The 12,649-nt window shown below is 36.6% G+C and overlaps 1 protein-coding gene across 5 annotated transcripts in view; it reads right to left on the minus strand.

Annotated features, from left to right (window-relative positions):
- The window catches only part of CFAP43 (cilia and flagella associated protein 43), a 127,860-nt gene that overhangs the window by 77,011 nt on the left and 38,200 nt on the right, over nucleotides 1–12,649 (minus strand). For all 5 annotated transcript variants that reach the window (XM_058697693.1, XM_058697691.1, XM_058697692.1 and 2 more), the window contains exons 7-10: nucleotides 10,797–10,864; nucleotides 8,707–8,838; nucleotides 3,379–3,495; nucleotides 398–478 (exon numbers count right to left, since the gene is read on the minus strand). In XM_058697693.1, the coding sequence (XP_058553676.1) occupies nucleotides 398–478; nucleotides 3,379–3,495; nucleotides 8,707–8,838; nucleotides 10,797–10,864 (398 nt within the window). The remainder of the gene's footprint in view (nucleotides 1–397; nucleotides 479–3,378; nucleotides 3,496–8,706; nucleotides 8,839–10,796; nucleotides 10,865–12,649) is intronic.

A 12,649-nucleotide genomic window follows, 5' to 3' on the forward strand; every position in this document is an offset into this window, starting at 1 on the left:
AAGTGCTACTTCAAGACCCTCAAACACTCCCTTCCCATACCATGGCATTGAGGAGCTATGAGTCAGCCTCCCTCAGCCTGGCTCCCTGAGAGAGAGACTGTGTGGAGCAGAGACCCTGCCAAACCACAGGGAACTTACAGCGTGAGTGAGATATAAACCACTAGGACCTCAGCAACAATTGCCACCACAATGTTGATATACACCAATACCGTACCTTATATTCTACCTTCCGGGCTGCGGAATATACTTTATACACAGGAATTACTCTACATACAGAGGGTAAAAATGCCCTACTGGCATGTGTAACAAGTATTTCCATAGACTATTGACATGTAAATATGAAAACATACATTAGATTAGAATTCAATATTTTAATCCATTTCTAAGCCACACTTACTGGGGTATTCAGACAAATCCTGCTGGCACAAGTACCATCTTCTAAACACCAAACACAAACTTCCCCTGAATGTGTGAGTGTCTGTAAAAGAAAGAAAAATAAAACCCTAAACAGAAAACAAGACTCTGTTATAGAATCATATTCTAAATCCCTTTTTAGTATGTCAATGACTTGGATGACTTACTATAATACTTCATTTTACTTGTATGGATTATGACGACAATCACAACACCAGTACTTCTGATTTAAACAAAAATTAAATTACCTTTAATACAATTTAAGTAACACATAATAACTATTTAGGATCAGAAAAGTGAAATCAAAAATTTTTTTCCATGTAGCATAATCACTTAGAAATTCAACAGGATTATCGCTTAATGAGTAAAGCTAGAAACAAGAAATTATGCATTTTTTAAACTAATAGATTTTGCTTTTAAGACCAGTTTCAGTACTATAGAAATTTTGAGCAGAAAGTACAAAGTTGCCCTTACCCTCCCCCCACCAGATACATAAAATTTCCTCTATTATTATCTTGCCTTCAGTGTAGTACATTTGTTACAATTGAGGAGCCAACATTGATACATTATTATTGACTAAAGCCCATAGTCTGTATTAGGGTTCTCTCTGTGTCATACATCCTACAGGCTTTAACAAATGTATAATATGTATCCGCCATCACAGTGTCATACAGAATAGTTTCACTGCCCTAAAAATTCGCTGTGTTCCACCTCCATCTTTCCCTCCCTCCTTCCCACTGAGTCCCTGGCAGCCCCTGATCTTTTTACTGTCTCCATAGTTTTTCTTTTTCCCAAACATCACATAGAATGAATCATATAGCTTTTTCCCAAATTGGCTTCTTTCACTTAACATTATGCATTTAAGGCTCTTCTATATCCTTTCATAATTTAATAGCTTATTTATTCTTAGTGCTGGATAATATTCCATTGTATGGATATATCACAGTTTGTTTATTCATTCACCTACCGGGGGATATCTTGGTTACTTCCACGTTTTGGCAATTATGAATAAACTTGCTATAAACATTCATGTATAGGTTTTTGTGTGGGCACACGTTTTCAACTACCAAGAGGCCCAGTTTTCAAATTGGTTTTCAAATACCAAGAGGCCCAGTTGCTGAATCATAAGGTAAGAGAGTGTTTAGCTTTGTGAGAAAGGGCCAAACTTGCAAAGTTGCTATACCATTTTGATTCCTATAGGCAATGAGTAATTGCTTCTGTTGCTGCAATATCCTCGCTAGCACTTGGTATTGTCCACGTTTTAGATTGTAGACATTCTAATAGGTGTGTGGTGTCATCTCATTGCTTTAATTTGCAATTCTCTAAATGATGAATAATGTTGAACATCTTTTCATATACTTATTTGCTATCTGTATATTTTCCGTGGTAAAGTATTCCAATGTGTTGCTCCTTTTTTTACTGGAGTTGATTATTTTCTTAGTGTTGAGCTATAAGAATGCTTTGCTTTGCGCATTTTGGAAACCAGTCCATTATCAGATATATGTTTTACAAAGATTTTTCTCCCTGTCTGTGGCTTGTCTTTACTTTCTTTTAATATTGTCTTTCCTAGTGTATCAGCCTTTGATTTTAATGAAGTCCAACGTGTCAGTTTTTCCTTTCATGGATTATGTTTTGTATTGTGTTGAAAAAGTCATTGCCAAACTCCTATGCTGTTTTATGGGAATTTATAGTTTTTCATTTTACATTTAGGTCCAGTGTGAGTTAATTTTTTTGGAAGGTGTAAAGTCTGTGACTCAATGGTGATGATAATGATGATGATGACGATGATGATGATTTTGCATATGGATGTCCAGTTGTTCCTGCACCATTTGGTTAAAAGACTGCCCCTTCTCAATTGAATTGTTTTTGCTCCTTTGTCAAAGGTCAGTCAACTATATTTGTATGGATCTATTTCTAGGTCCTCTCTTCTGTTCCATTCATCTATTTGTCCAGTTGTTCACCAATACCATACTGTCTTGATTACTGTAGACTTAAAATAAATCTTGAAAATTGGGTAGTGTTGGTCATACATTTTTTTCTTCAATATTGTATTTGCAATTCTGAATCTTTGCTTCTCCATATATACTTCAGAATCAGTTTATTGATATCCACAAGATAACTTGCTGGGATTTTGATTGGGATTGCATTGAATCTTACCACATGCTAGACTGTGGTGGGCGCTGATAAGTTAAGTTTGGAAAGTTTGGAAAGAACTGATACCTTAACGATTTTGAGTTTTCTTATCCATGTGCATGGAATATTTGTCCATTTATTTAGATCTTGTTTGATTTCATTCAAAGGAGTTTTGTAACTTTTCTCATATAGATCTTGTACATATTTTTGCTAGAACTCCCAAAATTTTAATGGATTTGTTGATAAACCATATGAAAAATGAAATGTTTCTTGAGATCAATAAAAAGTAAACAGTTAAACACCAGGAAGAAAACAGTTTATTTCCAAAATGTAGCAGTTGGGTTTTTTTTCCTAAGTAGGTCAAATTCATATTTTGTGCATGGCAAGTATTTCATTTCCATCCTCAGAGGGTCTATACTACTCTGACAAAGGGTAAATACTACTAGTTTAATGAGTGTTAATAACTCATGAGCGATGAATCTGTTTAAAGCTCTGGCTTGGAAAACTTGGGTGATGAATATAAACAGGATGGCTCCTCAGATTTTACATTTATTTATTTCTGAGAGACAGAGAGAGATAGAGCACGAGAGGGGCCGAAGTCATAGGCTTGACCGACTGAGCCACCCAGGCGCCCCAACTCCTCAGATTTTAATTGCTCTGAAGTCAAAATATAATGATGTCATTCTAACTGGGGAGGACATTCAGTGATGGAAGTGGTTGGCATTTCTACCACATCCTTAATACCCTCTGGCTCCTATTTGTATAAGGTTGCACATAACTTCCAAAATCTTATCTTTAAATCCTACCGTGAAATGCTAAAATATTCCTTACCATGCAGTATTCATTTCCAGGTGAGATAAAGTCAATTGCCTGAAATTTCCCATCACAAGCCTCTAGGACTCTATTAAAGGTTGGCTCCTCACCAAAAGTGTAAATATAAATGGATCCCTGTTAAATATACCAAAAAAAAAAAAGAAAGAAAGAAAGAAAGAAAGAAAGAAAGAAAGAAAGAAAGAAAGAAAAGAAAAAGAAATATGATGTAATTGTTGTGTGTGCAGTTCAGCAACTATTTATTAAATGCCTACTATGAGCAAGGCACTGTGTGGGAATAGGTGAAGGGAAATTAGAGATCAACTCCAATAAGGCCTTGACCTTGAAGAGCTTAAAATCTAGATGCTTAATTTGTTTATTGATTGATTCATTCACTCACATGTCATTTAAAATAATCAACAAATAGGACTTTCTTCTTTTCTCCAATTCCAAGCATTCGTTTTTTAAGGAATAAAACATAACACTTCTTCCTGACTTCAAAAATATTTATACAAAAAGTTTGTGAAATGTGGAAAACCAGAAAAGTTGTTATGGTGAACGAGTAAGTCTTAATCACATACTAGACGGTGGTGGGCACTGATAAAAACTTTTAAATAAGCCTTTGTGGAAATTGTGGAGGTGGGGCTGAAGCTGTTACTTTATGACTTATTTATCGTTCTCAGCTGCCAAATTCACCTCTCAAAAAAAATCTATCCTGTAAGTTATGACTCTCTGCCAAGTAACTGTAATATGGTAGAGCCACTTAACTAGCAATAAGAAATCAGCTTTCAACTGAAGACGAGTTCTTCACATTTCCTTGAGTTAAACATGAATACTCCTGTTCTTGTTGGTCTAAAAAATACAATTCTGTAGAGTCTAAATTTGACAGATACTTACTGATTTTAATTTTCATTCATTCCTTCAGCAAATATTGAATGGATACACTGGCCTGGCATGGCTCTGCATGCTGGGACGATAGCAGAGGACAAAACAGGCAAAAATTCCCTGCCCTCATGGAGCTTACATTCTGCTGGGGCATTCAGACAATAGACAAGGTATCTAAATAGGATACATTGTAAGTTAAACAGCAGTACTTGTAAGACTCAAAAATATAAAGCAGGGAAAGAAGGTAAGACATGATAAAATAAGAGAGTGGGATTTTCAACCAAGTAGCCAAGGAAGGCTTTACTGAGGTAACTTTAGAGAAAAGACTTGAAGGAAATGAGGAAAAAAAGGATTCATGTGCATTCTGTGGGAAGAGCATTCCAAACAGAGAGAACAGCCAGTGCAAAGACGGTGAAGGGGGAACATGCCTTGTGAGTTAAAGAAAACAGCATGATTGCCAGCATGACTGGAACAGGATGAACAAGAAGCAGAGCAGGGGGAGACAAGGCCCAGTGAGAACAGAACCCACATCATGAAGAGCCTTGTAAAGCACAGTGAGGATTTTGGCTCTTAGTCAGAAGAACATGGGAAATCACTGGAGGGTTCTGAAGAATAAACACAACAGTTGTTCTCACTTTGGCTGCTATGTTGGGGATACAGTTTACTCTATCCTGTACTGAGAAAAGTGTATTAAGGTGTCCCATTGAGATTATGACTTTGCTTCTCCTTGTCATTTTGCCACATTTTGCTTTATATATTTTGGGACTATTTTATTTAGTATGTATGTTTTTTTTTAATGTTTATATATTCCTGGTGAATTTAACCTTTTACTATTCTTGAAATAAGTCCATTTGTCTTCAGTAATGATTTTTGCCTAATAAATATATCACCACTGGCTTTTTGTTGTTGTTAATGTTTGCATGTTAGATCTTTTTCTGTCTTAATTTTACTTACTTTCAATTTTTAAATTTACTTTCAATGTAACTGTATTTTTAAAAACTTTTATTTACTTTCTAAATTTTTTTTAATGTTTTTATTTATTTTTGAGACAGAGAAAGACAGAGCATGAGCAGGGGAGGGTTAGAGAGAGAGGGAGATAAAAAATCTGAAGCAGGCTCCAGGCTCTGAGCTGTCAGCACAGAGCCCAATGTGGGGCTCGAACTCACAGACTGTGAGATCACCACCTGAACTGAAGTCAGACGCTTAACCGACTGAGCCACCCAGGTGCCCCTAAAAAACTTTTATTTACTTTCAATCTCACTGTATGCTTATGCTTTAGCTGTGTCACTTGTAAACAGTACATAATTGGGTTTTGTATTTTTTTTTAATTCGGTATTGTAACCTTTGCCTTTTAAGTAAATCAATTATTGGTTTACTTTTATTGTAATTACTAATATATATGAGTTTAAATATTACATTTTAATTTATGCTTTCTACTTTCTTACTTGTTTCTTTTTCTCTTTTCTTACCTTGTTTTGGGTTGCTCTTTTAAAAAAAGTATTTCACTTTCTCCATCTATAGTGTAGAAATTTCAGCTACTGTTTCAGATCTTTTGGTGGTTACCTTAGAAGCTACAACATGTATGGGTGCCTGGGTGGCTCAGTCGGTTAAGCGTCTGACTTCGGCTCAGGTCATGATCTCACGGTTCGTGAGTTCGAGCCCCGCATCAGGATCTGTGCTGACAGCTCACAGCCTGAAGCCTGCTTCAGGTTCTGTGTCTCCTTCTCTCTCTGTCTCCCACCCACCCCGACTTGTGCTTTGTCTCTATCAAAAATAAATAAATGTAAAAAAAAAAAAAAAAGAAGTTACAACATGTAAACCTAATTTATAAACACCACAAGGTTACTTAAAACCTTACTTTCTGCCTGGGAAAGTAAACAATGAAATTGAAACACTTTATTCCATTTACTCCTTCCCCTCCAGTTTACATTATTGTTGTCTAGGATTTTAATTCAATGTTATTTCTAAACCTAACTTCACATTATTTTTGCTGTTAGGCAGTGTTCATTTACATTTCTCTACACATTTACTGCTATTCATTCTTATAACACAATACTTCCATCTGGGATCATTTTCCTCCCACTTGAAGTACATTCTTTAGAATTTTCTCTAGTGATGGTCTGCTGCTTACAGTCAGTTTTGGAGTGTCTAAAAATGCTTTTTTTCAACCCTATACTGAAAAGTACTTTCACTGGGTGTAGAATTCCAGGTGGTAGTTACCTCATTTCACTACATCAGGGGTCAGCATACTTTTTCTATAAAGGGACACAAAGTAAATATCTTAGGCTTTGCAGGCCATGTGATCTCTCACAATGACTTCATTCTATCATTGTAGTGTGAAAGCAGCCATAGACAATACATAAATGAATGGGTGTCACTGTGTTCCAATAAAACTTGATTTATAAAAACAAGCAGCAGGCTGGTTTGGGCTTACAGGGCAATAGTTTGCTGACCCTTGCTATATATGGAAGATAGCATTTCACTATTCCTTACTTACTTTATTGCCACAGAGAAGTCAGCTGTTAGTCTAATTGAAATTCCTTTGAAATAATCTGTTTCTCTCTCTGATTGCTTTTAACATATTCTCTGCCTTTGGTTTTCATGAATTTCACTTTGTTAAGTCTAAGTGTGGATATCTTTTTATGTATTCTGCTTGAGATTCACTGGTCTTCTTGAATCTGTAAATTCATGTCTTTAATCAGTCTAGAAAATCTCTGTTTTTTAAATATCTCTTTAAATATTGTCTCTGCCTCACTCTCTCTCCTCTCTGGGATTCCAATTAAGCATACGTTAGATTTTTTTCACTGTATCATTCATGTCTCTTACTCTCCCTTCTGTATATCCTATCCTTTTGCATCTCTAAGCTACCTTCTGGATAACTTCTGCTCTGTCTTCCAGTTCATGAATTCTCTGTTTGGCTATGTCCAATCTTTTGTCAGACATAGCCATTTAATTTTTACTTTGTTAGTGTATTTTTCTTTTTTTTTTTTTTTAAATTTTTTTTTTTTTTTTTTTAAATGTTTATTTACTTTTGGGACAGAGAGAGACAGAGCATGAACGGGGGAGGGGCAGAGAGAGAGGGAGACACAGAATCGGAAACAGGCTCCAGGCTCCGAGCCATCAGCCCAGAGCCTGACGCGGGGCTCGAACTCACGGACCGTGAGATCGTGACCTGGCTGAAGTCGGACGCTTAACCGACTGAGCCACCCAGGCGCCCCTGTATTTTTCTCTTTTAGAATTTTTATTTCAGTCTTTCTCTCTTCTGTTATGTTATGTCTTTTTTTTAAATTTTTTTTTTACATTTTATTTATTTTTGAGAGAGAGAGAGAGACAGACAGACAGACAGACAGAGCACAAGTGGGGGAGAGGCAGAGAGAGAGGGAGACACAGAATCCAAAGCAGGCTCCAAGCTCTGAGCTGTCAGCACAGAGCCCGACGTGGGGCTCGAACTCACAAACCGTGAGATCATGACCTGAGCTGAAGTCAGACGCTTAACTGACTGAGCCACCAAGGCGCCCCTGTTATGTTATGTCTTTTATTGTTTCCTGTTCTCCATAGATATTTTAGGTTTGTCATTTATTTGTTAAAACTGTATTTATGAAAACATAGTTAGCATAATTGTTTTAACTTCAGATATTTACCAGAAAGTGAAATCTTTCCATATTTAAATTTAAGTTTTTTTTAGGTAGAAAATCATTGATCTTTTTTTGTAATCCATCTAAGGCCATTACCTAAAAATATAAACTGCTGCTAATCCTGACTGTTGAGGGTCATTCCACTAATTAGGAGCCGTTCTAACAGTATAATTGAGGTAGACATTTGGTTTTATCCTGCATTTACTCCTCTTCTCTCCTTCTCTTACAGAGCCATCCATGACCCCAATCTCAATCCATGTTTGGTTGGGTTGACTCTACCCAGGGTTCAAGGGTAGGCATGTGACAGGCCTGATCAATGACAGCTTAGAATTCTCCTGGACATAGAAATTGCCACAGGGGTAGAGAGGTGACCCAAGTAAGTACAATGAGTCTAAATTCCAGGACATTTTTTCCCAGCTGATGTCTTTCCACTAGGGTCACCATGAAGGTAGAAATATATATTGGAGTTGCAGGAGGCCCCCTTGACATCTCAGGAAAGAGTCTGCATGGAAAAGGTGACAGCAGAGAGGAAACAGAGCCAAGATATGGCCACAAAACAAGGCCAGCAGCATCATGGGAGCCCCTGAGTTCAGGGGCTTGCCCTTTTAGTTACATGTACAAATACAAACAAATGAACAGTAACTACAACAACAAAAAAACCTTTTGGTATTTAGGCCTTTTAAGTTGGGTATTTTTTCATTTGTAACCTAAGGGGTCACGACTAGTAGAGTATCACTATGCAGCACTATGCTTGTCATTCTTGGAGTGCAATGATAATAATAATAACAATATTTGAAAATTATACATCAAGAAATGCCATCTAGCATACCTTCTCTGTTTGAATCAGCAACATTTGGTAACTTGGAGAAAACATCATATGTTCCACAGGCTCTTCAACCTGAAGAAAATCCTCTATTTTGTAATGTAAATCTTTAATAATAAAAGAATACACAAAGCCATCCTAGAGACCAAAAAACAATGAGATAAACACAGAAAATCAGCCTCAGTCAATGCATGTATACTTTTCATGTCAAATGAGCTAAAACATATTGGCTACCATCCACAGTTTATTTTTCATCATCAACGTTTACATTATCTAGAATGTCCTCTTTATTTAGGCAACTTTTAATCATCTTTCCTGGCCTAGTGTCAATTTTATTTCTTTTGTGACACAAAATTTTGTGACCTAAAATTTTACTGATCTCCCCTTTCTTTGAACTCCTCTAGCATCTATCTTTTTTACCAAATTCTTCATTATACAGGAGGTGGGGCAAATGAAGCAGTTTATCGTATGGCTTATGTATAGCAGTCTCCTTACTTCAAGGAACACTAGCCTTAATGTAATTATTTAATCACTATTATGCGTATTTCTTTTCTCCCTAAATGATTCAAAGGTAGGGCATGTGGTGTTTATTTCCTTTATATCCTCCTTTCGAGTTCCTCTCACAGTGCTAGTACCCAGTAAAAATGGGTTGGTTGGTTGTAAACAGACTTAGGTTAATTTAACTATTCTCAAGATGAATTTGGGTTATTTTTACAGTAGTGAAGAAGCTTTGGACAAATTCATTCATTATTTCTAGATTAGATCCCACTATAACTAAAATAAATGGATTGGTGAGATGGCTGGATTCAGATACTTGAGACCTGGGGGATAAAACACGCAAGGTGTTTTCTCCAAACTCATCACCATTCTCCATAATTCATGGAGCAGATGCTCCCACCACTTTTTAAACTATAGGTTTTTTTTTTTAATTTTATTTTAAAAATAATCTCTCTACCCAATGTGGGGCTTGAACTCACAACCCTGACATCAAGAGTCACAGGCTCTACTAACTGAGCCAGCCAGGTACCCCTAAACTAGGTTTTTAAAAATGCCAAGGATGGGCTTGAGAAGAACAGAGTCAGAAAAGGCTATAAATGCAGACTAAATGTAGGAGGTGAGGGAGTGGGAATAGTCTGTTGCAAGGTTGGTGAGGTGATTATCAACTGAGTGTAGGTGTATGAGCTCCAAACTGCTTCTCATTGGTGGAGCTACATCTTTCACCCTGGCATCCTTGCCTAACTACCCTCAGGGTCCTGGAAATGTGATCTCTGGCAATGGAAGAGACAAAGCTAACAGCAGTCTTGGGACATCAACCAGTAGAGCTCAGACTTTAGTGTAGGTTGGCTCCAAACCTTAGCACTAATTACAATACCACAGAAAAGCAATGTGGTCTGACCCCTTTTCATACTTAATTGAGACTGTGTGCTCTAATAAATGATAGCAAAAACTCTGGAGTTTAACACACCTGGGTTCAAGCCTCAACTACCACATTTACTGGCTGGTGAACTCTGTAAGGCTTGGCTCCTTCCTCTGTATAAGGAGGATGTCAATAGTTCCTACTTGATAGGGTCATTACAAAAACCAGTAAGATAATACAAGGAAAGCACTTAGCATGATGCCTGGCACCAAATAAGCACCAAGTAAATGTAGATCATTAATACTAACTCTAATATGAACAATAACAATCTGATACATGTAAGCTAACTGGGTATGCACAAGAAGGTAAGCTGAAGCTTAGACAAAAGGTTCCATGTGTATCTGACAACCTAAGATGTTAAGTGCACAAACAGGCATGAAGTTGGGTGACAGATATTAATTAGGTGTTCTGGGGGACTTGTAGTTTTTAACTCTATTTTTGATTATTTGCAATAGTCTAGATACATGGCAGTTCATTATACTGTTCTCCTTTTATATATATTTAAAACATTCTTCATATAAAAAGTTTTATAATAGCAAGCATCCAAAAAGGGAATAATTTTAATTAATAATCAGACAGAACCTGTTGTCCCAAATTATGGCTCATAATAGTAAGTGGCAACAAATGGAAGCTATATATATTCTTGAAAGCAATTAATTTTGAAGAAAAAATACATTACAATTCCAGAAATCAGCACGCCTCCCTTCTGATACGCCATGGTGACTGGATTAATCAGATGACATCCCTCTTTTGGCAAAGAAAAACAAGGTAAAACAGGTGACACATATTTAAAAGTGCAGTACAAAGCAATTAATTTCATTTTCTTTCCTAGTACTAGTCCTTTCTTTGTAATCCATACCAAAAGTCAGCTTTCTATCAGAATATGTGCTATAATGCCTCCCAAGCAATGAATCATAAAAGATGCTCAGCATTGATTACTAATGTAAATCACAGGAATTTTTTTAAAGTTCTGTATCATCAGGTCTGTGTAACTAACACTGTGGAATTATATAGCAAATGCACTTTCTTATTTTAGGGAAGCGTTGTCAGAGATTTTAAGATGCCAGGAAAAAACAAATAAAATGAAACCTAGGTTAGTATCAAGCTGCATACTTAAGGTTTGTACATTTTATGGTATGTAAATTCATATCTCAGTAAATAAACAAAAAAGGATAAAAAGAAAGTAAAAAGAAAAATGTTCTATAGGAACAAATGTTATTAATAACATATTGCCCTCGGGGGAGGGGGGAAATAACAAAAGTGTTTTACCTTTTATGTAGATAAACCATGACAACTATAAGATCAAAAGCTCACACAGCATCCATCAAATTACTTTTTTACTGTTACATGCTTGGCATTTTGCCAGATGCTAAGAAGCATACTGTCCTTTCCTCCAAAGACTATTCACCTCCCCACAGTTCCTTCTTTTCCAATCCAGGTGACCCTGGATCCGAGGTTCTTATGACTCCTGGCCTGGCCTAGGTACCTGATGCTTAGAGCCACCTTCTAGGATTATCCTTTTCTGAATTATCACTAAACTAATCTTCCCATGCACAATTCCAGTTAGGGTACGTCACCAGTCAGGAGTTTTTGATGTCTGCCCACTGTCAGCTCAATTAAGTAGAAACACCTTAGCTGGACATTCAAGGTCAGACATGGTATACATGTCCGTTTGTTCCCCACTAGCCCTGTGTAACACTCAATGCTTTCAGACAAACTGGATCACTTCTTGTATCACAACCTTCCCCAGTTTTCCTTGTCTATGCAGATACCATTGCCAGAAACTCCACCTACCCTCATCTCTGCTTGTGACAACCCAAACTTCAACGGCCATTTCAAATGTCACCTTCAAAATGACTTAACATGGCCTGTTTCCCTCATTTGAATTCACATAGCAATTGGTGAAATTTCTCTTTAATGAAATGATCTTAGTCTACCTGGATGTAATTGTCTACTTGTTTAATTCTCTTCAATAAAATAGAAATCTCTCAAGGGTCGATATTATAAAATCATATATTTGCCACTTATATCACCTCTGAGGCACTTTGTGTGGTATCTTACACATTGTAGAGGCTAGGCAAATATTTATATGAAAGCATTTATAATATACCATGAAAATTATTAGGAATAGTATGCAAGAAGGAAATAGTGAACAATACAAGACTACGCATGATTAAGTCCTAAATTTTGTATAACATATTACAAATGTGACAACAGTTTGGAAATGAAGAACATTGCTTTAGAGTTCATTTTAAAAGGGAGGAGCCAAGATTGTGGAACAGCATGGAAGTTTTTTGTGTGTCTTGCATCCATGAAATACAGCCAGACTGACACTAAGCCATCCTGCACACCTAGAAAACTGATTTGAGGATTAACACAACAATCTGCACAACCTGAACCACACAATTCAGTAGGAATTCACCCCAAAAGAAAAAGCACAAAGAAATGACAGCCAGGGATTTAACCAACACAGATACAAGCAAGATGTCTAAACCAGAATTTAGAATCATGATAATAAGAATACTAGTTGGA

Source organism: Neofelis nebulosa, chromosome 13 (genome assembly GCF_028018385.1).
Source record: "Neofelis nebulosa isolate mNeoNeb1 chromosome 13, mNeoNeb1.pri, whole genome shotgun sequence".
Classification (NCBI taxonomy): Eukaryota; Metazoa; Chordata; class Mammalia; order Carnivora; family Felidae; genus Neofelis; species Neofelis nebulosa.